The sequence below is a fragment of the Nanorana parkeri genome, unplaced genomic scaffold (genome assembly GCF_000935625.1).
Source record: "Nanorana parkeri isolate BGI_ZX_2015 unplaced genomic scaffold, ASM93562v1 scaffold948, whole genome shotgun sequence".
NCBI lineage: Eukaryota > Metazoa > Chordata > Amphibia > Anura > Dicroglossidae > Nanorana > Nanorana parkeri.
This window is the reverse complement of record NW_017307216.1, coordinates 261,173-288,958: the sequence shown is the minus strand read 5'-3', so window position 1 is coordinate 288,958 and position 27,786 is coordinate 261,173. Positions and strand designations below refer to the sequence as shown.

General features: G+C 44.4%; 1 protein-coding gene across 1 annotated transcript; it reads right to left on the bottom strand.

Moving 5' to 3' along the window:
* Window positions 1–27,786, bottom strand: WIPF2 (WAS/WASL interacting protein family member 2). The gene is made up of 9 exons (XM_018566426.1): window positions 27,605–27,786; window positions 17,434–17,467; window positions 14,951–15,077; window positions 13,459–13,591; window positions 10,480–10,611; window positions 7,777–8,400; window positions 3,294–3,506; window positions 1,891–1,992; window positions 1–718 (listed from the first exon to the last, which is right to left on the bottom strand). The coding sequence occupies exons 3-9, from the start codon at window positions 14,999–15,001 to the stop codon at window positions 678–680; spliced, it is 1,296 nt and encodes a 431-aa protein (XP_018421928.1). The 5' UTR covers window positions 15,002–15,077; window positions 17,434–17,467; window positions 27,605–27,786; the 3' UTR covers window positions 1–677.

Sequence of the window (27,786 nt, the reverse complement as noted above, 5' to 3'; positions counted from 1 at the left end):
TCCTATTTTCTTGCGTCTTCTCCAGCCACCCTGCATGAATGTTTATTGTTGCCATATGCTGCGATATGGACAATACAGTCTCCCAGCTGCCCAGTGGCAACCATTTTAAGCCCACATCCCGAGTCTAAGTTCCACCGACTTGAGTCAGGCTCCGCAGTTCCCCCAAGGAGCCTGCTAATGGATCTGCCCATCGTATTTGGGTAACAGTCAGAAAGTGCTTTGTGGGAGGCAAAGACCAGAAACAGAGGATGTAGATCTGTCCTGGCCGTGTGTCCTCTCTGTAGTGTATTCCTCAGTATATATTCATTGTTCCTTCTACATTTTGGAGCCCTCTTCCTATGGACATATAAAATTCAGTTTGACGTGGCATTTGCGAAAGGGAGGATCCGTTAATTTTGATGTGGATAAGACGGAAAGCAGTGCTGGATGCAGTTCCCTGGTTTGCACCCAGGAGATGAGACCATACATTAACCCCCTCCCCGTGCAAGAAGCGAAGAAGGCTGTGCCCGAGGCAAGGATGTGGAATGCATAGACAGGCAGCGGGGGGGAGAGACCCAATTTCGTTTTGTTCACAAATGTTTTCATGCGAGAGCGGCCCCTTTCTGCAAGGTGTGAGGAGGCAGGTGAGGAGGGGGGGCTGGGATAAACCGTCCAGGCAGCAGACTGACGACATGGTCTCACCTCGGGATGGGAGGCAGGGGAGGAGCACCACGGATTGCTGAAAGGCAAAATTAGGATGGGTAAATAAGAGATTACAATTTGCATTTAAACAGATTGAAAGGACACAAACTACCTACTGGAAGCCCCTTGTCAGAAGTGATGAATGAACTGAATTGAAAACCAGGCAAACTGCTACTTTTTTGATGTCCAGGACATATGACAGTAGATTTGTCTAATTGGCAGAACACCCATCATACATAAATTATGAATGCCTGAAATCCTAAACTATATGACCCTTCACATATTACAAAGATCTATATGTAAACACTAGGGAAATAGAGTGATGAATCATGACTTCTGGTCCGATGGTTGCTGTTCCCATGCATCCCCATGTAAATATTTACTATCAACCCAGTCATGAATGGACAGGAAGCCTCTGTACTGAGCTGCTTCCTCTTCATTCATAAAGTGAGCAGAGAATACATATTTACTATGTCCCCATTCATATATGAACAGGAAGTGATGTATAGCACTTCCTATTCATTCATAACTGGGGACATAGTAATCACTATGTCCTCAGTTATTTATAAACACTAAGTGATCAGTCCTGACCATTCTGTGTTCGAAGGTTCTGTAAATATTTAACATATTTACCAATCCCGAAGCTTTGCCTCCTACTGACGAAGCTTTCTGCCCTGCTCGGCCTGACCGCTTTCTCCTACCTGCTGGGAGCCAGCAGCTGGATCGGCTCTGTCTCCCCTCCGATCCCCGCTGCATCTGCCGACACAGGCAAAGTAGAGAAATGGGGAATCAGAGGGGACACAAAGTCAAAGTTTGCAGCTAGTGCCCAGCAGGGAGGAGAAGCTGGGAATGCACTGCATTTTTGGCCTTTTTGTATTGTTGCCCATAGTACTATTTTCCCCCAAAATTTCAGTGCATCCCTAGTAGAAATCTTGCTTAAATAAGAAGCAGAGTGGCCATTATTAACTATAAAAAGCCAACACTGCCACAAGATAAAAAGCACAAAGTAAGAAATGATGATGAAACTAGAGTTCACTCTTGACTGACGTATATTCCCAAACACACGATTAAGAGAGAAATGAAGTGCAGCAGCTTGAAGCTACCTATGCGATGTCAGCAATTCAGAAGGGCAAGGAAAATGAAGAACTATGTAACTATCTGCCTGGGTGAAAGACGATGTCAATTTGTTCACAACAACTATTTTCTCACTTCTGATCGATTTGCTGGGGTAGATTTTCTGGAAAGGTCTATAGTCCTCTGGAGCAGGAAAGTCATCAACTGAATGGAAGGTGTATTTTGACTCAAAGTCATCTGCAATACATAAAAGTTAATGTTAAGGTAGGTTATAAAAGTCACTCATTACCAATTATTTTATCACACGCCTCCTCTCCTAGGTATTAGAATACCTTAGGGTCAAATATAATAGTGCACAACACTTAAAAAAGACCAAACAATCTAGTCTGTGAAGGTTTTCATTCATCCAGGTCATGGTATATCTGTAAAAAAAAAAAAAAAAATCAAGGCAAATGGACTTGCTGTATTTATCTTGAAGACGTTTTGCTGGTCTTCTGAATTAAGAAAGCTTGTCGGATGATCAGTGAAACGTCTTCAAGAAAGAGACAGCAAGTCCAGTTGTCATAATTTATTTTTTACAGATAATGACAATCTAGGATTTAAAACACATTTATTCAAGAATGCATTATACAGCTCGCGGTATACTGAGCCTAGGGTGACGGGAGGACGCTAGTTTGTGTCCTCCCGTTACCCTGAGAACTATGGGGAAAAGCCTTAACCCCATAGTTCTCCTTTAAGTGAAATACTTTTGGCTGCTGGATTGCGGCATTCCCCAACCAGTCTAAGGCCCTATCACAACTACGCACATGCAGTAACACTGCTTCATATGTTTTGGTGCTACAAAAGGGCCTTTTCACACCTCTACAGATCAGTTAATCTGCATATTTAAAACGTGCATTAATGTTCATGATTTTACAAGCTCCCCCCCAAGACAGGAATTGATTGTAAATTTCCACCATGAGAATGCAGACAAAAAAAACAAAAAAAGCACATTTTATAAGCGCGGGGAAGGGTTAGAACATATGACCATGTTATTACTGTCCAGGGGACAAACTCTTCCCCTATTTCTTTTCCTGGCATCTCCGGGACAGGAAGTGAGGAAACACCTTCCTAATAAAGAAGGTGCCCTGTGCTACAACACAAAAATGTCAATGAGGCACGGATGACGTAAAATGAGAGGAATTTACATGCATTTAAGTGCATGTTGCACTACAAGTAAAGTAAGTCCACTTAAAAAAAAAAATTAAAAAAAACAGGGCCCCCTCCTTCCGGAAAACAACCCTATAGGGGAAAAAGTTATCAAATATACTCACCTTACCCTTCTTGCCTACACAAGGGTGACATCAGCATTCTTCCAGAGCAATCCAGGGAAATGCTGAGTATTCTAAGGCCCCATTCACACTGTGCGATTTTTTCGATGGCGGATCGGGGGGTAATCTGATCTAAACTGACATGTGTCTCGCTAAACCGCACTTAGTTGCGTGCGTTTATGCACACTGTGATATTTGCCACACACGGATGTGACTAAAGAAACTTACCAGCAAAAGACCTGCCAACAAGAATTGAGTCCCGGTGTCCATTTCTGACAGGAGGAGGAGGTGGAGGAGGTCCAGAAGGAGTTCGAGATGGAGGTGGGGGTGGCTTGACCCGGTTCGGAGTGGCTTCACTTGCCCCATGCATTCTGTAGGGAGGAGGAGGAGGGGGCGGATCGCGACCACCATTTCGAACTATAGGTGGTGGCGGAGGAGGAGCTGCAAAAGAAAGATTAAAGGTTAAGGTGGACCTACCCGTAACTCGGTTGCTTTAAGTTTGCATGCAATACATTCCTGACATGCCTTAATATCCAACAGTACCATTTTTCATATAAAATAAAAAAAATTATAGGAATGAAGCCTAAGAAAAAAAAAGGAGAGCCAGGTAATCATTTCAAGAGTCAACATAATAATAATAAAAATAAAAAAAACTGTCTTCACAAATGACAAGATGATATGCACAGCTGTAAAAATAAAATAAAAAATAGCAGGAAATAAAATGCTTCTTAATGATCTTCCTGTCCTTACAAAACACCTGTCCTTACATAACACAAGCATTTCATTAGTCAGGAGAGATTTATTAGTATTACTAAATAGAGGGTGTGATGCAATATACAACTGAAAAAAAAGTCAGCTATAAAAGAGAAACTGTGCCTGCCCGGCACAGTCCTGATGTGCTGATCATGAAGCATTGCATGGTTTCCTTTATATCTTTAGAACTTATCCCATGTCGCACTGCGCTGAAAAAAAAAGTAATGCATGGCGTACATTAGAAACACCAGAAACACTGAGCCCATCTGGAACAAGGCACATTGCCTTGTCCTGTATTGCGGCTGCACTGGTAAAAAATCCCTCGCAGCCCCAATGCATTGGGTGGGAACGGGCACTGAAAATTTTACCTGCTTACTGTACTATAATTTCAATAATGAATTACAAACAAACAGATTCCCCCTCTAGCTGTATATCAGGCATTTAGTTAAAGTCTCTGCTAAACATAATCCTTGCAGAGAGGTACACTGTACAGCACTACTTAAGAAGCAATGCTTGCATATCTAATAAGAACATACCGGTACAACAAAATCAAATAGTACTAAAAAGTCCTTGCCAACAGACTACAGTCTTTGCTCCTGCAACTAACTATGGCTGATCAAATGGGATTGGTCTGTAGTAGGAAAGCCAGGGACAATACCCTGAGAGCAATTTTTCTCATACACTATGCCAATGCTCACCAAAGCTCTACCCTTCAGATGCTGTAAAAGCATTTGATAGACTCGACTAAGCACATTGGCCTAGATCCACAATTAACGGCTTTCTCTCTCCCTTTTTAAGCCTGCACCCTGGCAGGGTTGCTGCCTGTCACCCTTCCTATCACTCCTCCTATTAGTCCTCTACCTGGAGCCTCTTCTGACTACACTTAGAAACAACCCGGATACAAAAGGGGTTGATGTGGATGGCCACTAGCACAAGTTAGCAGCCTAGTATATGTCCACAACATTCTCCTACAGAGACCACTGATCTCTTTAACGGTTCTGCGTAGAAGACTTGGCAGGATAGCCAAGTTTAAAATCAACTTTAGTTGAATATTACATCCTCCAGAGCAGAAGTAGAAAGTCTAAAATACTTACCCCCATTTTCAGGTTAAATATACCTGGACATCTACCTCACCCCTCAGATAACGGGACTTATTCAGTGCGATCCATATGCCTCTCTTAACCTCCTAGTGACACAGCTTCAGAAAATGTTTTCGCTTCTGGGGACCGGAGCAATTTTGCCATTTTTCCTACGTTTTTGTTTAACCATATTTTATATCTTCCCTATGTATTGCACATACACATATTATATACCATTTTGTAAATAACAAAAGGGGCTTTAATTTGACATGCCATATGCATGTATAAATTATTTTTTCTCATTAAAAATGCAAAACAAAAATTGCGAAAAGGACCCACATTTTTCTCAGCTTTGGCAATAAGAATAATAATGTGTACATAATTAGTGTAGCTTACAGAAAGTAATTCATAATAAATTATTTTATTTGTCCTGTTTTTTAGGGTATATCATATGTCTGGGATTTCAGGTAATTGTGGGAGTTACGTCACAAAATACATGGAGTGAAATACAATTTTAGTGTGGAATAATTTTATAATGTAGTATGTGTGTCTCCTAAATCTTTAATAGCCTCCTCGGCACTATATTTTCTTATGTTTTTATTAAAACGTATTTTCTTTAAGCTTTTTCTCCCTTTTTTAATTTTATTTTTAACTAGGGGGCACTAAGGGGTTATTTTTTTTATTTACAGGGGCTTTGATACTTAGCATCTCTGAGGAGAATACAGTATTCTCCTCAGAGATACCTTGCATCACTTTTGTAACACACAGGCTTTGCGATCACAGTGATCAGCTCTTGCTGTGATCACAGGACTGTGACCACCTAATCTGCTGTTGAGGGTCTGAGAAACCCATCAAGAGCAGTACCTGAATGAGCTCACAGAGGAATTTCACACACTTCAAGGAGGAGCAAAAAAAAAAAAATCAAATCAAAAATGGTGCTGCAAACACTTCCTCTAGCAGAAATATATTATGCTAAAGTATATAAAGTTTGATATCTAGATAGTATCCTGTTAGGGTGAGCCATTTGTTTTTCTAGTATGATGGTGAGTCACCTGCACTCCGTATAACGTGCTGACCTGCAGAAATCGCCAAAAGTAGAAATCACCAGCACTCGACTTGAAAGCGTGAAATATCACCGCTTTTATTAACACATCATGTCACATGCATCATCAAGCCAATGTTTCGGGGCCACGCAGGATCCCTTCTTCAAGGCGACAGTGACGACAAGGCAGTGCAACATCAACCTTGTATAGTAGCAAAATATACCAAATGAACGCAGCACCAGCCCATGACCTCATAAGGACTTCAAATCCTGCCATAATGTAAACAAAACACATGGGCAGAACATTAAATAACCAATAGGAAATAATACTGACAATTCCCAAATGCATCTTCCATCTTTGGCAGATTGCAGAAAAAATAATGTTTCTTAAAAAGGTGAGATTAATGGCAGTGCTCATGAGCCTGCATGGCCGCGTCCCCTTCTTTTGGTGTATTTTGCCATTATAAAAAGGTTGATGTTGCACTGGCCTTGTTGTCACTATGTCCCCCTGAAGAAGAGACCCTACGCGGCCCCCGAAAAGTTGGCTTGATGACACATGTGACATGGTGTTCATAAAATAAACATTTCACGCTTACAGGTTGAGTGCTTGTGATTTCTACTTTTTACTATATGTTTATATCACATTCCTCAAAATTATGGAGGGGGCGTGACTTGGAAGGAACTTTGAATCATCTTTGGTGGCATTGCCACCTGACCACCACTTCTGGGCTAAGGATGCAAGCTATATCTGTATTATAACAGGAAATTATTTACCAATAGACCCTTTGACCAATTTATTTCACTGCTTGGGCCTCCCCACTACTCACTACAAATGGTCAAATGGTCAGTACTACCCCAGTTATTAAATGCAGCTAAAATATTAATACACTTATACTAGAACACTACCACCGTTCCGTCGATCAACGCCTCATTCACACGAGAAAAGGCCGGCACGTACAGCTCCGTGCGATTAGTACGCAGCCCCTGTCCTTCTCTATAGGAGTACACGGCCATACGCCGCCCTACGCTCACCCCAAGTGCAGGCCCATATGGGTGCAGGTGTCCCGGCTCGGACGCAGACAGGATCCCTCCTGTCAGCATACGAGTAGGGACACCCGCACGGGCGTGCAGGGCAGGTGAGCATAGGGCGGCGTATGGCCGCGTACTCCCATAGAGAAGGACAGGGGCTACGTACTAATCACACGAAGCACCTGTCCTTCCCAGGAGCTGCCCGATACGGCCCTGCACGCAGCACAGAGCTGTAAGTGCCGGCCTTTTCTCGTGTGAATGAGGCCTAAGTACTGGTTTCGTAAAACAGAACATGTCTGCCTGATGGAGATTACCCACACCCTGCGAGATAGTGCCCCCAAATTTGAACAGTCCTGGTACCAACGTCAAAACCTTCTTAGCATAGAGAGAGGTTATAGAATGAAAATAAATAATTTCCCTAAGATATTTTATTGCTATTCAAATACCCTAATGCTCAAACTTTTCATATCCCCCCCATCACTCTCTAAACCAAACACCTCACCCCTACTTTACATCACTCAGTTTCCACACCTTCTCTTTCATTATATGCATTTTATAATTTATTTGCATACTTTTGTTCCCATAAAAGCCCAGTTACTTAGACAATGTTACAAACTATCCAGGCAGTTTTTTCTTTTTTCAGCACTTTGTTGTGTACTTGGTTATGCAACTGCTGTTGACATATGGCTGTTTTATACCTTTAATATAAAGCGATAGCACATACCTGCACTTTTTGGCAAGAGCCCACCTACCTGATGCGGACTTTAGCTTTGCTTAAATATAGACTTATACTTATGGAAAGTCTTACCTGGTCCTCTCCCTGGGGGATCTCTATTTGGAGGTGGTGGTCTATTACCACCTGGAGAAAGGTTGGCTGAAGGAGGAGGAGGGGGAGCCAAATTTCTTCCTGGAGCAGGCTGTTTCCGATGAAGTGAGTTGTGCCTCTGTGGTAGTTCTGGTGCCTGGTCATTTATTGGACTGGGAGGTCCATTGACAGAAGTAAGTGGTTGCCTGTAAGGTGGTGGTGGAGGAGGCTGTCCCTGAGAAGAAGGGGCCCGCATATTGACAGGAGAAGGTGGAGGCTTTACTGGAGGAGCAGCAGGGGCACGATGTCCTGGGGTTGGCGGCAAGGGCTTGTCCCTATTGTATGGTTTGGTGTCCTGTGGAGGAGGAGGAGCAGGTCCTGTTTGTCGTCGTCCAGGAGGAGGTGGTGGAGGAGGAGCAGAAGAACTGTGCTTCATGCCAGGACTGGTCGTGCTAGGGGGTCGCGTGAGATCAGGCAGGGACGGTCTGTGTGCTCGGCCAACGTCTGGTGGCGAGGATCGATTGCTGCCACTGTCAGAGTCATCCTGCGGTCTACCTCCTGCAACTGGAGGGCGAGGAGCAGCAGCTCGTGCAGAGGAGCCTTGAAGAGGAGATCGACCCGATGGACCTTCTGAAAATAAATAATAAATGGCAAAAAGTAAACACTTGTCTGTAGTGGTGCATTACACAGACTGCTAACTGTTAGAAAAACATTTTTTTGAGAAGATACTTTAGCACATCACTGCTAAACTTTCCAGCAGATAAAGCTATTGTCTTGGCTGCTATGTTGATCCAACACTTTTATACTTCTTGAGTCACTGATCAGGAAGACACATGCAGATCATAACTTCAAACTTTCCTCTGACCCTAGGTTATTCATACTTTCAGAGTCACAGTTTCCTTGATCGAGTTTTATATATACACATTTGTAAGCTCACCCACCAGTGGATATGGGTATGTCAAAGTGTTTACTCCATGAATACTACAAGTAAAACAACCGCAGGCTAAGCCAACAGTTTTTAATTTGCTTTATATCAAAGAATATGATGCAGTGCAAGTATGCGCCATACAGTGTACACAAAAATAAAATCGCCTGGGGGACAGAGAGAGGAAGAATCTTTTTTGGCAGTAGAGATTGCAGGTGTCTCACTTGCCAAAGGCCCCTACCTCCCAGTACTTTTTTTATTTTTCCCCCCTACTTCCAGAATTTTATCTATAAATATGACGATCTAGTATGTTTTATACTCTAACACTAAGGCCTTGTACATACGGGCTTCAGTACGTGAAAGACATATTTGTACATCTAATTGACAAAATTGCAAAGCTTTCAGCAAGTTTCAGTCCGCATTATTGAAGGCGGATGCTTCAACATCCATTAAAGTGACATTAAACCCTCAGATTTTTTAACATAAAACAATACTGTAATGTGCGCCTTACTGTAATCCATGGTTGTTTCCCTTCTCTTTGCTGCTCTTCCTTTTAAATCTGTATCTGTTCTCATGCTGGGCAGAACTTCTGTTTTGCAGCAGACTGCCTTGTCTCTGGAATGGATACACGGTGTCTGTGTATAAGTTTGTATAGGCTTGTAACCAGAGCCAGCACTACAGGAAGAGGCCCTGAGCTGAAAAGGGAAGTTCTCCCCAAGCATGAGAAGATATGAGGATTTAAAAAGGGAGAGCAGCAAAGAGAAGGGAAACTATCATGGATTACAGTAAGGTACACATTACAGTATTGGTTTATGTAAAAAAAATCTGAGGGTTTAATGTCACTTTAAGGGACACAGGAATACAGTGGGAACATCCAAAAGCAGTTCAACTGAGGTATGGGCAACAGCCACCGACAGACCTAAAATACTGAGAACAGTCTGGAACACAAAAGGTACCTAAAAGACCAGCACCCGAATCTGAACCAGTTGTGGAGAACCCTAGAACGACAGGAGAACTGCCATGACCAAGGGACCAGGTGATTCAAGACTCCTAATCCTAATCTTTCCAATCCAGGGAAACGATGGTACCATAATAAGAGGAGGAGATCAGCCAAACAAGCTCGCAGCAAAACGTCAATGAAATGAGAGAGCCCTCACAGGATGGTCACACTAAAAGAGGGAGGAGGGTGCATAAAAAAAAACCCTGTCAGGACCTGACGGGTTACATCTGAGGGTACTAAAGTGGTGCAGTTTGGGTCACCAACTCTCAGGAAGGATGTCCACAAGCTGGAGATAGTTCAGCGAAGGACTACAAAATTAAAAGGGATAGAAGGTCCGAGTTATGAAGACAGCCTTTAAAATTTAAACTTATTCACCTTAAAAAAAAAAAAAAAAAGGAGGCGAATAAGAGGGGACCTTACTGCAGTCTTCAAAATCATCAATGGAGACCAAAATATTCAGAACAAGGGTTTAATCCGAAAACTGTATTGAGAACACGGTGACACAACAGGAGGTTGGAAGAAATGGGGTTCAATCTTAGAATTTGGTGGGGAGTTTTTTTACTGCGAGAGTTGTGAAACTCCCTTACACAGGCGGTGGTATCCACTGATAGCGTTGATACGGCTTGTAATACGCCCCAGGTGTGAACCATACCCATAGGAAATAATGGGATTTCGGTGTTTGAGCGTTTTGCAGAGCGTTCGAACGCGCTACAAAACGCCCAGGTGTGAACCAGGCCTTAAAATGTGCTGCAGATCTTCTTAAATGAGAAAAAAAAAAAACCCTTCTTACCAGGTTCCTTGGTTCCCACTGGCCGAAGTCTAGGCACTCCCCCTTGGAAGATGGGTCCTCTGGGCTGCATTGCTCCTCCAAGCGCGGGTCCAAGACCAGAACCCACCCCTGCACCTTTAGGTTCTGCAAAAACAACTTAAGTTAATTATACAGTACCACAACTAGAGTAAAACCATGAAAAAAAAAAACTTTCATCACTCTAAGAATCTGAAATGCCACTTTGTGCTAAAATCAAGTAGGCAACACCATCATTGAGCAAATTGCTCCAGCTATCTTCGGTTTAAAGGGTTCCTTCTCCAGAGTGCATGTTCCAGCTCTTTCCATACTTGTTGGATGGGATCAGGGATCATAGATGGCTACTTCAGCATAGTCTGTTTTGTTCTTAGCAATTTTTTGGGTGCTTCTAGCTATGTGGTTTGGGCCATTAAGCTGTCAGAGGTCTCATGACCTGTAAATGAGACAGAGCTTTGTGGCAGGGGATAAAAAAAAAAAATAAAAAAAAAATGCAGGTCACTTGCTTTGCAGCTTGTTCATTGAGATAACGTCTTGCATTCTTTTTATGGAATGCAACAATGTTCTGTGAATGGAGGAGGTGCAGGTGAAACATCCCAATTTACCCTCCTCCAATCACATAATGCTCTTCATACTGTGAAAAGAACGCAAGAGGTTTTCTCAATGAATGAGCGAACAACCTGCTATTATTTGTGTACTTCAGCTGCATCTGTAAGTCTCAGCGCTGGACTTCGTTGCTTACTATATACAGTAAGGAATAAATTAAAGTAAGGCCCATTCCACATGGGCTGATACAGAGGGGATCCGTGCACAGATCTCCTCCTGATCAGAGCAATATAGAGTGGATGTCACACTGTGACATCATTGTCTGTACAGTTTTTTTCCCGCCACCTTGCGATGAAGGAAAGAACTGAAATTGCTGGACCCCATGTCAGTCTAAGCCACGGATGCAATTGGATGTAAGCGGACATGTGTCAGTTTACATCAGACCAAACTGATCCGGCACGTTCGGGTCCGGAGAATCAAATCTCTAAACCGTTAGTTTTCATGGACCTGGGCAGAGTCGATGGTAATCGGGTGTAAACAGGCGCTTGTCCGTTTACATACGGCTGCCCATAGACCAACATTGGGCATCCGTTTGTGTCTGCCACAAAAACCTGACAGGCCCATGTGAAAGGGGTCTAAGAGTTTTACAGAATGCTGCTACCAACACATATCATTAGTGCCCTTTTATTTTCCCAGTGCAAATGTCCAAACATTGTTTTTGGCCAGAGTTGAGCTTTAAAGGGGCACTCACCACTGACTAATGCCATAAGTGTGCCAGTGATCGCAGACCACTGAAATCTGCAAGCTGTTCTGCACATTTAGTCCTGACCCTTCCACTGTGGCACTGTTTATGCCAGGTCCTAAACCAGTGGTTCTCAACCTGTGTAACCTCAGAAATTTGTCCTGGGTCATTAACTAACAACCTAAGTCGCACCGCGATGGGACACACGGCATGGTACCACGTGTTCCTGTCCGGGCGATCAAACTGTGGGCAGGAGGTGTGTTTGGGGTGCCATTCGAGTGAATGGCAATGCAACGCATCTCCCACAACAGAACGCGCGGTAGATGCCATTGTGTGGTTCAGTGCATTAATCGCATGGGACTTTTGGGATTAACACACTGTACTAGTGTAAATGGGCCCTAAAAAAAAAAAAACACACCAAAAAAAGATTTACATTTTTGTATAATTTTTTTTTTTTTTAAGATCCACCCAGTCTCTCTACCTTACCAGTACTAGAGTGGATCCTCAGCATGGGGTCCAGTGTGGGCTGCTGTGCTGTAGCTGCATCCATACGTGCACTGCTTGCACAGCTCACTTGCATGCCCTGTAGAGGTGCCGGGAGCCAGAATAAGATGTCACTCCGGTCAAGCCACCTCTACAGAGCACACGAGGGAGCGGTAAGTAATGCACATATGGATGGAGCTCGCTCGCAGCCATACCCCCAGCCCACCCCACGCTGACATTCGGTGCCGGGCAGCATATTTTGAATGGCTGCTCGGCCCAAGAACTGACAGTGCTGCGCTAGGGGGAGGCTAAGGAGCCTCTCACCTAGTGCAGTGGAAGGCACACTGCGACCCCCTGAACACGGGGTCACTACCCACCAGTTGAGAACCATGGTCCTAATCAAAACAATTATGGTAGCATTTTAGGACCTCAAGAAACGTAGTCGGCAGTCAGAACATCAGGTTTTGTTTCCCACCCCCCCCCATCAAAATTTTTGGTCTTTTTCCCTCCTTTATATACTAAAAATTTTTTATTACAGGAGAACTATGGGGTCAGTGCTTTTCCCCATAGTTCTCCTTAGGGTAACGGGAGGACACAAACTAGCATCCTCCCGTGACCAAAGCTCAGTATACCGCAAGCTACAGCTCGCGGTATATTGAGACGCCGCAGCCGGAACGGATCCCGACAATGCTGTCTGGATCCACCCAGCTGCGTGAGTGACAGCTGGCTCTGCCTATCTAGAAGCAGAGCCAGCTGTGCCCGCCCCCTCCCCCATGCGTTCTGCCAGTCAGCGCTGGAGGATCGGACAGGGGAGGGGGAATCCTTGCAGGGAGTCGTGAGTGACAGTCACGGCTCTCTGCATGGATAGATCGAGAACTGAGCGAGCGACGGTATGTGTTCGCTCACTTCCCGATCTACTAAGCCGACCTGCGACAGTTTCATTGTCACAGGTCAGCTCAGATTATGAGGCTGAGTGAAAATCACTCGCCTCATAATTCTCCTTTAAATACCATCAAAAGAAAGCTTGGTCTCACAAATGATATATAATCTATTTGGGTACAGTGTTACATAATTGTTAGTCAAACTTTCAGCATTGAAAACTGAAAAATAGCCTGATGATGAAGGTGTTTATACTGGCTGGTACTTGGTTAATGTCCCACTGTCAACAATTCTTCTATCATACATACTGTCTAACACAGGGGCACTTCTATCTTGGACCCCAGATGTTTTCTTCAGATTTGCTCCTTTGCAGATGTCATTTAGAAGAGCCCCTCGTCCCCGTTGCTCATCGCGGTTCAGTTTCGGAGGCTCGATATTAGCCTGGGGGACAGAAAATAAAACCATTCAGATGATTTATAACTATTGTAAATGTGTATCCTGCCAAGAGCAACCAACCAGACTAATGTCCCCAGCACAAGTTAAAACTGGATGGCTGGAAGAATAGGACTGCTTTCTCTAAGCAACAATGACACGTCCCTCTTTTTCTATTTATGTATCGGCTTTGTGAAACACATAGCTACGACTTCCAGCAGGATGTAACCGATCAAAAAAACTAGAATTTACCTATATTGATTCATACCTTTCTGTGCACTGAAGTATGCAATATCATGACCAGACAGGAAGCAAGGTGTGGAAATACAGAAATGAACTGTCCCTGGAGGAGAGCCAAGCACTTATCTGTGGAAGGTGACACCCCCTGATAAATTAGGCCTCACATTCGGTACATAATGTGAAGTGAGTAACTATACCAGTAATTCAGCCCCTATTTGCTCTCTTTCTGACAGTGTTCATTTCGCCGACTAATCATTTTTGTCATAGTTTTTGTCAATGACACTTTTTCAGTGACAAACTAAAAAAAAAAAAGTTATGATGACTAAAACTAGAACAAAAATAAAACTAGACTAAAATGTTAGGGAGAGACGATTTGGGAAGAGATCCAATCAGAACTAAACTCTTTGGACTACCTGAATAGACGGCTAATAGGTAATATGTGCAATGGCATTACAGCCAATATAGTTTATCATTTTAATATTTTAGAGTTGCACTTCTGCTTTAAAGAATAAAGCATGTCATATGCAAGTTGTTATAATCCATGCATATCTAATTACTGGTCCTTTTTTGAAAATACTTAATATTGTTTCTATATAAGACTTGGTTTCATTAAAATTTTAAAATACATTTTAAATAAAAGACATGCTATATATCACAACAGTTAAATCTGTGTCTGTATTGCATGTTCAAACCTTAATACAGGCTAACAGATGTGTACTCCATGAGTTATAATGAGATAAGGAATTGTAGAGAAATTCTTAAATTACTCTTTAACTAAACCCACTAGATTTTAGTAGACTAAATCTACTGAAACTTTAGTCTACTAAAACTAGACTAAAACAATTCAGATGATTAAAATAGGACTAAAACTAAATGGCAATTTGCTGTCGAAATTAACACTACTTTCCGATTTAGTAATAGATCAGCATCAGAACGTTCTTGCGGTCAGGGTACAGTAAGATGCAGCGAAAATCTCCCATTCCCAGGAAGTGAGGGGAAATCTCTCCAATAAAGACATAGGCGGCCTGAGTTGGGCTTTAAAGCTGTTTACATTAAATCAGTCACATTTGTGTTCATATTGAAAAAGAGCTGTAAGTAGACTAAAGATTCCCTTTAAAATTCCCTTACCTGTGAAAAAGTTGGGGGAGGGGGAGGCCCCGGAGGAGGAGGAATGGGCATTTTTCCTGCTGATAAAAGCTACTCTGTCCAAGCTCCCAGAACCAGCCCCTTCCAAGGGGTGGGAACCACTGAAATCCTGTAGTAAGAAAAAAAAAAAAAAAAAGAACTATTAATTCCAGCATTACAAACTAAGCAGCTACAAATGAATTTATAATGAAGACATACTAATTAATATTTTTTCCTTGTTTTTGGCACAGGGCCCAAAGTAGTATAATGTATATATATATGTGTGTGTATGTATATGTGTATATATGTATATGTGTGTATATGTATATATATGTATATGTGTGTATATGTATGTATATATATATATATATTGCAAAGAGGCAAAAACAAGGAAAAAATAAATTGTGTTCCAGAGCATGTCTGACCTCTAACCTATCAGGTAGCAGAACTGTCACCGGCAATAGCTGCAAGTCCTCCACAGAGATTAGGTGCAGAAAATGGAAGGTTTTGCAGGTCCTGACAGTAAATGTCTTTCAATGAATTTTCCAGGACAGGAGCAGTAGAGATAATTACTTTCTCCTACAAGGAACCAAAGCACCAAAAAAATGTGAAATCATTGCTCTCCCCGCTCAATAATAATCTATAATTAAAAGGAGAAACAAAAGACGGGTAAGGAAATAAAACCTAAACACAGACAACCAGGTGGGAATTATGAGATTTCCCGGAAAATTCCTGGAAGACAAGAACACAAATAACCACGTCCCTTAACCAACATGCAATGGATGCTTGAAACCTTCTTTAGAAGAAGATGTAAACAAAAACAAATGAGTGGACTTGTGCCAAGGTTAAGCAGTGGGCAGACACTAGGATGCATGGGAGGACTTCTAGATAACAGAACTCTCTTGTCCGAATGTAGGTCAACACAAAAAGAAGGTCACATCATTTCCTGACAATGATGGAAGGTGGAAAGGTCTTAAACAATGGGCAGGATCAGGGTGCAGAGTGGGAAAGACAAATCTCTTTTCTGGCTTTACTTCTCTTTTAGGTAACAGGAGAACATTAATGAACTCCTGTCACCCAAAGTCAGCAGATAACAGGCTAATGCCAGTTAACAGATGACCGCGTTGAGCCTGCGTCGATCAGCGTAGCTCAACTGAACAAGCCCTAACTAGGCTGAGTGAAGTAAACAGAAATTAGCACATTCTGGGTTACTGGACTCTGCATACCATGACTACTGGCTAGAAATAACCGCAATACCAGATCTCAGGTACCAGAATGCCACAAGACTCTGTCATAGTCAGCTCTTATAAATGGTCAATATAATAGTACTTTTCTTCTTCTTTAAAGTCTTTGTAAACACAACATATATTTTGCAGTATGTTTGGTATCATGTGTCATTGTGTACAGTGTGCTTAAGCAAATCCTTTTTTGCAAATCTGTTGCAAAGTATCTTACCCCGAGATCCTGCCAGTAAAAGGTCTTCATGTTGCAGACCAACAATGCTAATACACTGTAGCAGCAGCAGCAGCAGCAGCGTGGTCAACCTGGTGTGCAAGCTCCTTCAGTTGGCCATTGGGTTGTCTTATAAGGGCTATCAGAAAGGCTGCGAGGCAGTGGATTAGGGACTGCAACTGGAAGTGCGGTCACTGGCAGGATCTCCATGTGACAAACATTGCTACACAAAATAGAAAAAAAAGCATGTTCAACCTCCTTGACCACATTTCCTGTTCCACTCATATTTAGGGTGCAACATGAAATGTGGTCAAGCTTGACTCAGGGGCATTCCCACTGGCTTCTGTTTTGGTTCAGATTCAGTGCGCACCGCAACTGTAGTTGGAGATTTCGATGAGTTGGAGCTTTCGACAGAACACTAGCAATTATCCATAAGTATGTGTTTGTAGACTGTCATTACTAAACATTTCTAACGGTGTATTTGTTGTAATTTCAAAGATAAGGGTAACGTTCCCCTTTCAGAAATCAGTTGGAATTTGCTCCGTGTATACCCATCTTAACGCACTTGGGCCACTGACTATTCTGACGAATGAGGCCGGATTTACATTTTTGTGTTGAAGAAACATGTAAAAACTTTGATTCCGTGCTATTCATTTTGAATGGCACCCCAGAGCACATAACCACTTCCTAAAGCACCACAACCTGGAGACGTGAACCATGTTTGTGCTGTGGAGCCTAGAAAAAGAAACGGCAATTAAGAAGATCCGCTGAAGCACGCTGGCAGCCCATTCGCAATCAGAGGGCTGCCTTACTGCAATGCACGTTAATATGCATGTGAGGTAATGCACCAAAAATATGCAAATCAGGCCCAGCGTTCTCAATTTGCAATAAAGGACAGAACAGCATTTGTCAAATCAGATCAGCATAGGTCAAACGTTTCAAAATGACTTTGTAGAAAATATAAACAACCAGTGGTAGGGTTATGAGCAAATAAGGTGATAAAACTATAACCTGGGCAGGATTAGGAGCCTCACCTTAAATACACAGCCACGAGATCTGGATCATGGCCTGAAAGCAGAGAACAAATGTAAGAACCAAGAGACAGTGACAGATTGGAATAAGGGCAGCGACTCGATTCAGCAGGACATCAAACAGCTGCATTTATTTACTACAGCATATACATTTGAGACAAGCATTATATTGAAAATAAATCTCTTATCCACCTATTGAATTAAACTAGGATTTTATATTTCTGGTGCAGCCACTGTATGGCGTGTGGTCGATGTTCCCTAGGCACAATGTCCAGCCAAAACGGTTGTCGGCAAGACGGGAAGTGAGAGTAACCCTCTTGAACGTAAACCCGGATAGACATTTTCTGTAGGTAGAGGGTCAAGGTCACATGGTGTCGGATGATAAATGTTCCTTGGTCATGCGGCCTTTTTCATTGCAGGACAGGGATGAAGAAACATAAAGAAAGATAGCTTGGTCTGACCGACAAGGATGCCACTATCATCCCAAATCTGGCGAGTGATGCTTTACTACCCAGTGAAGATCCGCGGCTGACTTCCCTTGCCACATAGCCTTTCCAATGGCCATAGAGTAGGCTTGTGAACAGCGATGAGGGTGGGATTGGTGCAAACGCAGCTCGCCCAAGACCACATAAAACTAACTGCCACCCCCTCCTCCTGATCCAATCAGAAGTTGTGGTCGGGGCATTCCCTGCCCCTTTGCCCTTGAAGTGGGTCCCCCTCCCTATTGCAAAGGTTGTTTTGCATAGGGGATGATGATAAAGGGGATATACTTACCTTATCCCTCACTTCCCCCAGCGATGGGTGCTCTTCTCTTCTCTCCAAGGCTTCGCAATGCGGGTGGGCCTTCGGCAACCTCCAGTACAATGCAGGACTGCTGGTCCTGCATTGTATGGGATGACGTCAGAGTTGCGTCCAGTTGGGCAGAGGCTTCAGGGTACTGGGTAAAAGGACTGGTCACCAATATTACCTCTTGTCTCCAGGCAGCTGATCTTTCCCCATTCACTGACTTATCATGCCTGTAACTGTAAGAGTAAGCTGCTCATTTATGTCTAGGGAGCAGGAAAAAGCTATTTTACTTACCTGAACCCCGCTCCTGCCGGCTCCTTCTGGGTTGCTAGACTGGCCTTTGCTCCGATGATCTAAGGACTGCTGACGTCATCAAGTACAATGCAGGCTCCATTGCCCTGCATGGACAGTCCACAGCCAGAGCAGAGGGAAAGAAGAGCACCGACCTCCAGAAGAGAAGGGATCAGGTAAGTAAAACAGCTCTTTCCATCCCCCAAGGCATAAAGAGTAGTTAACCCTCGCACTGCCAGGGCAGCACCATTGCTCCCGCCACTGTCAGAATGCCTGAACAGCGAGTACAGATGATTAGTTGCAGTCACTGGCCAAGACTTTTCAAAACCAACTTTTGTCGAATGTTGGGGTGCCGTCCGATCCACACACTGCGCAAACTTCAGTCAGCAGTACTCGGCCAAAATCCAAGCATTGTATTGCCAGCATTAGGGCCCATTCATACCTGTGTCACCATCAATGCAGTCCAGAACTTCCACCGCTTTCTTCACTCCCTGGTGGTAGAACCTGGGCTCACCATTCTCCTCCAATCCCACAAAGCATTGCCTGGTGTCAGCATGACTTATCAGCAGGCCTGGGGATTGTCATGTGCATGGCAGAAGATCATTCAAACTATTATGCAAATTGCAACTTTGCGATCCACATATCTAAGCTGGGAAGCCCAAACTGCATTGGTTCTGCAGTAACAGGTATGCTACTTCCTGCTGATGTGTGTCACTCTTTACTAATCCACAAGAATGGGGAATATTTGCATAATCAATGCTGCCACTTCCTGCATAGCCCTCTGGGGAGTACTCATGACATCCTATCAGAATGAACTGTAAACTGGCCCCATTGAAGTTGAAAACCGATATGTGATTAGCAGCCAGCACTTTTTATAATGTGTTAAACATTGGAGTCCAGGAGGGTATGTCAACCATTAAAAGTGAAGAATGCGTGCTACAGCTTCATATTGAGGAAATGAACTCCACAAAAGTCTGAGCCCTAGGTATGTAATGAGGAGAAAGGACTGCCAGAGGCAGCGTTGGGCTTCTGACCCACAGACTTTGCACCTCCAGTTATGCTCTTTGCTTTCTGGATGATCCACATTTTTAGAAGTTTTCTACCTGCCTTGCAGTAAGGTATGTGGCAGAGCTATGCGGTCACACCTCCGGGGCCCTCACTCCCCTATGGCGCCTGATGTTGTGCAGGCAAGAACTGCACCTGCAATAATTCCTCCGAAATGACTTCAACCCCATGACTTGCTGATCATCCAGATCACTGAACAAACAATGTGAAGGAAGGCCTATAGTCAAATGTTCACTCCAAAGACACTTCATTAGGGGGAAACAAATGAAAGCGGACCTCTTTCCTGACAGTGTCTGACTTCTATACTCTGAGGTCCATTTAAAGTGGACATTGGAAAATGCCCTCTTCGCACATCGCCGTGATCACCACGCTGAACTTGGATTTGAAGTTTTATATAAAAAAGGTGTACAGCCTGTGATGTGTGCTCTGCACAATGCTGCAAATACACTCTGGGAGAGAGCCTTGTCATATGACCTGTCAGGGTCATGTGATAGGTTCCCTCCTTTTCCGGTACTCCCTCTCTCCCAATAATAAAAATAGATGGAGAGTCACTTGCTTTAGAGTTATTTTCAGGTAAAGATATGGTTAGGTCATACTGCTGCTTTATAAATGGCCTGTAACAAGCACGCAGCAAATGAAGTGGGAACACACGATTTGCCTTCTTGTTAGGTCAAGACTCAAAGCACTGATACCAGAGAATCATCAATTCAGCCAGGCAACTAGTAGTTTCATTGCATTGGCAGCCAATAAGCATCCATGCTGGGAGTGGTCCTTTAAAATTATGTTAATAGTCCTGCTAGGATGGGAAAACCTTTATAGAGAAAACCTTGCACAAGGCTCCCTTTAGTATTGGTCACATGACCTCAAATGAACAAGAGGATAGGCCAAAGTATGGCTAAGGCTGGCCATACACTGCTCTATTTTTCTCGTTCACTCCGCAGGCTGAACCAGAAAAAAAAAATAGAGCGGATTCCTCCATCAACACTACGAGTGTGTTGATAGCGGAATCCCCGTTTGCATTGTACTCTGACAGCAGCCGTCGGCCACTATCAGAATACCCGAACAGAGCCGGCAGCTCATTGGCTGCCGGCTCTGCTCGTACGAAGCTTTTCCGACCATCTCCTTCAATCAGCTGATTAAGTAATGCCGGCCAAAAGGGTGCCAACAGCGGTCATTGGAAGGACAGACGGGGAGGGGGCGGGCACAACTGCCTCTGGCTCCAGAGAGGCAGAGCCAGCTGTCAATCAGGTAGCGGGCGGATCATAACAATATTGTCGGCAATATCCCGCTATATGCTGAGTTTTGGGTCACAGGAGGACATTAGTAAATGTCCTCCTGTGACCCAAAAGAGAACTAATGCCAAAATAGGTTTGCCGATAGTTCTCAGTTAAAGTACATAATCAGGCTGCAGTCTCATTTTAAAACATATGGGCAGCACTAAGGGGAGCCTGGAGCAGGATTGTTTCAGGAAAGGTATTTTAGCCCCCACTATTATGATGACCTACTCTAAAAAATGTGCCGACAAACCTTTATTTTAACATTCAAATTTAGGTAAGCTTTACATTTTCTCTAACATGCAAAAGCTAAACAAATTCCAGCAGCCATGAACCTTGTGCCCAATGCCAGTTCCTTCAAGCCCCACTCCAGCCCTCACTTCCTGCTCAGAGGAGGGGGGGGGTTTTTGGGGGGGGGGGGGGAGAGCACAGCTAAAGGGAAATCTCAGCAATGGAGACACACCAGTAAGAACACAGAGGTTCTAACCCACCTATGGTTCTCAACCTGTGTAACCTCAGGACCCACATTTGTCTTTGGTCATTAAGTCACAACCCAAGTTCCACCACACTGGAACACACGGCATTGTGGTACGGGCGATCGAACTGTGGGTGGGAGGTGCATTTGGGATGCCATTCAAACGAATGGCAATGCAACGCACCTCCTTCACAGAGAATGCGGTAGGTGCAACTGTGTGGTAACTACCCCGGACTAGTGTGAACGGGCCCTCAAAAACACTGACACACACACAAGAACCCAGTCTCCCTACCTTACGAGAACTGTAGTGGATCCTCATCCTGGGGTCCAGTGTGGGTTGCTGTGCTGTGACGGAGCTCCATCCATACGTGCAATGCTGGTACAGCTCCCTTGCACGCCCGGTAGAGGTGCCGGGAACCAGAATGTGACATCACTCCGGTCCAGGCACCACTACGGGACACGTGAGGGAGCTGTAAGCAATGAACAGATGGATGGAGCTCCCCCACAGCCATATCCCCACCCCGCCTCACCAAGCAGCATATTTTGAATGGTGGTTTGGAGCAAGAACTGACCGTGCTGTGCTAGGGTGAGGTTGAGAAGCCCGTCACCTAGCACAGTGGAATGCACATGGCGACCCACTGAAAAATTAGTTCTGACCCAGCAGTTGAGAACCTCTGTCTGTATTTTTACTGCTGTCCGTCTCCATTGCTGAGATTTCCCATTAGCTGCTATCCACTAATGTGCATTCTGTTATACTATCCTGCGCAACAAACGCATGCTGTGTGTGATACAAAAAACAAATACCTTATTTCTGCGGTGTGAACGCAATGTTTGCATCCATATTTCATGCAGATTACTCAGAGCTGCTTTATATTATAAAACGTTTTTAGACGGTAATGTCTAATCCGCAGATTGTTGGGCACTATATTACACAGCAGCACATTTGAAAATAAAATGATATCACACCTATGAAGTGACATAATTACAGCTGACTGATGCACAAAACGCACATAATTAGAGACTGCGTCATTTTACAATCACTAACAAGGTGCAATCATAAACTACTTAGAGCAATCCCCCATCGTGACTCCTTCTGCACCTTTGTTATTGCTTAAAGCACAACTCCGGGCACTTACCCTTGCAGTGGGGCTAGCCCCGCACTGAAAGGGTTAACTACTCGCCTTGTCTAGGAGACTCAAATAAAGATGCATTACTTACCTGATCCTCGGTCCCGCCGGCTTCCTCCAGGCTACTAGCCCGGTCCTCGCAGCCTCTTCTCCCCTTTACTGGTGGTCCAAAGACCGCTGACATTATAATGTCTTATGGAGGGCCATCGATCTGCATTAGACCTGAGGACGCCAAAGGACATTCCAAAGCCAGAGCGGAGGAACAGAGAGGTGAGCGCTGACTGCCGCAGGAGTCGGGATCATGTAAGTAATACAGCTTTGGGTGCCCTAGCCAAAATGAGCATTTAACCCTCGCAGTACAGGGGTAGCCCCACTGCAAAGGTCAGTTCTTTCTTTGCCTGGAGTTCTTCTTTAAAGCGGGCCTTTATCACTAATGTATTCTGTGAATGGACAAAGGGAGATTCCGTCCTTTACAACCCTCCTCCATTCATAGAGATCCTCATCACTAATGTATTCTAATGTATTTTTTTGTATGGAATTCGGCACGAAGTGGTCTGCCGAATATATGTGCGTCACCCCATCATTAATAGCCGTTTCGAAAAAGAAAGAAATCAAACTTTAGGGGGAAAAGCTTTTTATGACACAAACTTACCTTACCCGTGACCTCTGCCCCTGGCACCTAGACAAGGACTACATGGAGCTCCTTCCAGTGAGATTTTGGGGAATGCAGAGTAGCCTGCACCATACAAGAAGATGCCCCTGCTCTGCTCTGCAGTGTCAATTTATGAGATTTGGGCTACTCTGCATTGTTAAGGTTTTCAATGGCAGCACCGTTCCCCCGAAAGTACAAAAGCAGAGGGAAAGGTAAGTACATTTATTAAGTATTCCTTCCTACGGTTTTTCACTAAGCAGCTATCTATGATTGGGGGGGGGGGGGGTTTTGGGGGGGGGCATTTTACTGCAAGGTCAGCTTTAAAGACACTGTACTACTTCCTCAAATTCAGAAAACACTTCTGGGCTAAAAATCTGATATTCTTCTCTAACAGGGAGAGAATACAGGTAAATAATAAGAAAACAAGCACTCCTTTAGTAGTCAGGCTGCACTGTCACACTCATTTAAGGGAGGTGATTGAGATTACTAAAAATGTACCTTCATATTTTTTTTAAAGACAAAAGCATGACAGGAAGGGGTCGGCTGAGTTTTTAATGTAAACACTCACAAATGTGCATTTTTTGTATCTCAATGACCACCCTTTATATTGTTATAATGAAGCCTTTCCACACCTAGGTGAGACAAAATGCTCAGGTGTCAACAGTGGACATAGACATGAATAGGGATTCCTTGTCTTGAGCATTTTGTCTCCCTTACCTTTAAGTGATGAAATGCCTAGGTTTGTATTCTCTCCCGGTCAGGGACGAAGTATCAAACTGTTAGGCTGATCCCTCTCTGTCAGTCTCTCAGTACTTTAAAAATGGCCACAACACAGGTGCAGTCAGGATCACATTGGAAACATCTGAAGGGTCTGTGAACTTTGTGTACTGACACTTGTAAACCCTCCAGCAGCTCAGACTGTTTTGATGCTTGAGAAGGAGGTCGTGTTCCATTCCACTGCTGCTCTGACTACTATCCCTCAGGGCCCAGTCACATGATCACGTTGCACATGCATTGCAGCCATTTATCCTGAATGGCATCCCATGCAGCTCGCTGGCAGACGTGCGTTGCAGTGCAATGCGTGGCAACTTACTGACTGCCAGGAATGATGCATGCACCACCCAAGTGTGTTGGCAGTCCAATGTGCCGCAATCCTGTGATTGGGCCATGAAAGTTAAGGTTGCATATCAGTTTAGAGATTCAGACTCTTACAAACGCCTATTCCCGACAGCTTGCAGTGGAACCTCGGAGTGAATGTCCATTCCGCGCAGGTCGTCTTTATATACGAGTCGGGTTTAATGGAGAACGGGATTATAGAACATGTCACGTAATGTGAAATTTAATTCTGACACAGTAGGTCAGGGGTAGCCAAACTCCGGCCCCCCAGCTGTGGTGAAACTACAAATCCCATGATGCATCTCTCTCCGGGAGTCATGGCTGGGAGAATCTTGCAATGCCTCATAGGATTTGTAGTTCCACCACATCTGGAGGGCCGGAGTTTGGCTGCCCCTGCAGTAGGTGGTCCTAACAGACAGAATTTGATGCAGTACAGAAACATCTAACAGCATTGAGGAATGGCTGTAGGAAAGACCCGCCAGGTACCCCAAGAACTGTCCATAGACATGGGGTCAGCCAATGGGAACCCTCCCCATCATTGTCAAGGCTGAGAACCACCGCAACCCATCTCATCTTTTCTTCCTCCAATGATGTCTTTGTATAAAGAGATGATCACTGATTGGTCATGTCTGTGGCTGTCAGAGTCTTGCAATGTCTCAGGGGACTTGAAGTTCCACAACTGAAGGGCCGAAGTCAGGCTATCCCTGTTCTGCAGGAAGCGTAGGTAACCTTGCCACTACATGGGGGGTGAAACTACAAATCCCATGAGGCATTGCAAGACTGACAGCCACAGCCCTGACTCCCAGAGCCAGACATATGATGGGGTTTGTAGTATCAGTCTGAATGTGCATGGTTGCCGACCCATATTCTCTGGCCTCCGCAGTTAATGGAAATATGAAGAAAAATACCTTTGTCAGAAGTGTAAGATGAAAGTCGCCTTCGCCTGACGTTATGAGGCGCATACCAGGAAGCTCCATGGAAATGACATGACTGCCCCAAAATGACTATGTGGCCCCATTTAGTACACCACAGAGAGGATACATATATTGTACTAAAAGCCGCCATGTTAAAGTGGAGATCCAGGGAAAAGAAGGGCCTTCAAGGGCCACATTTCTCTTGGTCCAGAGAAGCTCTCTCTAATGTTGTTATATCAGAACTCCGGGCTAAACCGTTCTTAACCCTTGCAGTGGGGCCACCCCTGCTTCTTAATGGTCTGCTCTTAAGCCGGTCCCTGGAGCCTCTCTACGCCCCCCCCGCAGCAGTTTAAGGATCCCCGAGTCATCACCTTCTATACAGTGTATAGGACATGATGAGTATGCTAAGGGACATACCATTACTGCAGCAGAGGGAGAGACGGGTTTCAGAGACCAGAGTAGCAGCCAGCCATCTCCGAGGATCGGGCGAGTATAACTTTTTTTTTTAAACACCCACAAAAACAATGAGCAGTTAACCGTTACAGTGCAGGGGCAGTCCCACTTCAAGGGTTAAGAACACTCTGACATGGAGTTTTGTCCGAATGGCAGCTGGGGATGCCATAAATGCTAGATTATATACATGGCGGATAATACTGTCGCCCGTGAGTTCAGACTGACTGACAGCTCCAGGTATAATACAGTGAAATTCTCATCACTAATGTATTCTGTGAATGGACAAAGGGAGATTCCGTCCTTTACAACCCTCCTCCATTCATAGAGATCCTCATCACTAATGTATTCTGTGAATGGACAAAGTGAGAGCCCGTCCTTTACACCCCCCTCCTCCATTCATAGAAATCTGCATCACTAATGTGTTCTGTGAATGGACAAAGGGAGATTCCGTCCTTTACATCCCCCTCCTCCATTCATAGAAATCTGCATCACTAATGTGTTCTGTGAATGGACAAGGGGAGATTCTGTCCTTTATACCTCCTCCTTCTCTCCCCTTGGAGATTTTTTTTCCCTCAACAAAAGTGGAGTTACACTTTGAGAAACCACAAACACCATTATACACTGAAAGTAGATTGTGTGCCCCCCCCCCCCCCTCCCCCCGGTTTACACTCCAGCAGCCATCACTGAAAACTCTCCAGCCAGTCGCTGGCATCTACTGCACATGTGCAGACAGAATCTCATTCATTCCCGGGGAGCAGCTGTCTATCATGGGGGACACAACAGACAACCTCTCCATAGGAATGACTGGAATTCTCATTGTGTATGCTCACAAGGAGTGACTGGACGCTCTGCGGGCCGCACATTACAACTCTCGCAGGACTGTGGGGAGTATAAATCTTAGAATATTGGAGAAGTACAATAAGTACAATGATCCTTCAATTACACATCAGTGTCCACCAACCCTTAACAAAAGTCACATTTTATTTTGGATACAATAGGAAATGACGACATTTTTTTAACCCCTCTGTGCCCTGTTAAGGAGATTTTCTTCACTTCCGGTGCTGTAAACACAACAGGAAGTGAGAAGAAATCTCTTTAATGTGTCTTAGACCGTAATCACCAAAACAAGGTGCCCTCATTGGAAGATTTCCCCTCTATTCCCGTTCCAGTGACAACCTAAAAGTTTGGCTTCTCCCTACCTTTCGTCCCAGGTGATGGTGGTCACCAGGACAAATAGAGGGTGCATCTCCCTAATGGCGACTAGTAATGTGCGTGGGCCTCCCCGAGCCAATCAGCTGCAGCCAGGGCATTCCCTACCCCTTTAATACCTGAGAAATACCCCGGCCGCAGCGGATTGGACAAGGAAGTGACAGTTTTGTATAGACTTGGGTGAGCGTGAGTTACTCCACGCAGAGTTACTAATCCCTCACCGCACTATCCAAGACTAACAATTTAGGATTTAGATACACTTCAATTATCACCAATCACCCGTCTAGCTCTAACAAATGGAAAATAAAATCCCCAGTATACAGGCGCCAGCTCTGTAATGCTGGGACTTGTAGTTCCTCATCAGCTATAAATCATGGAAATGATGAGACTTTTCTATCAGAGTCATTCACAAAGAGACCAGCATACAGTGATTGGAATACCATGCTGGGATTTGTGGTCCCTCAGCAGATATCAATACAACATACACTATGGCTACACAGGAGCAATCAGCTGTCATTATGATGAAAGCAGGTGTTGATTGGTTGCTATGGGTTACTGCATTGTTTCATTCAATGAGCCCCATATAGGTCACAATGAAGGTACATGGTGCAGCCCCCAGCTGATGTAGAACTACAGGTGCCAGCACACACAGAGACTGACAGATCATGTGTGTCATTACAGCAGCTAACTAAAGGCCAGTGTGCAGGACGTACCTGCCCCCATTCTCTGCACATACATGTCTGCACACAACGTCAGGGAACACAGTACTGAGTCAGCACCCCGCTTTATACAACCACCAGCCTCATCCTCACCCTCTCTCCGCAGCTCCCTCCACTTTCCGCTCTCCCCGGGCTCCGACAACCCGGAACTAGAAGCAGCAGCTTCGTCCACTAGCACAAAATGGAGTCACCGCAAGGGGCGTGGAGCACTGGCCGTGACGTCATCGCGCCGGGGCGCAGCTACCGGGCAGCGTAATGCGGGAACGGCCATATTG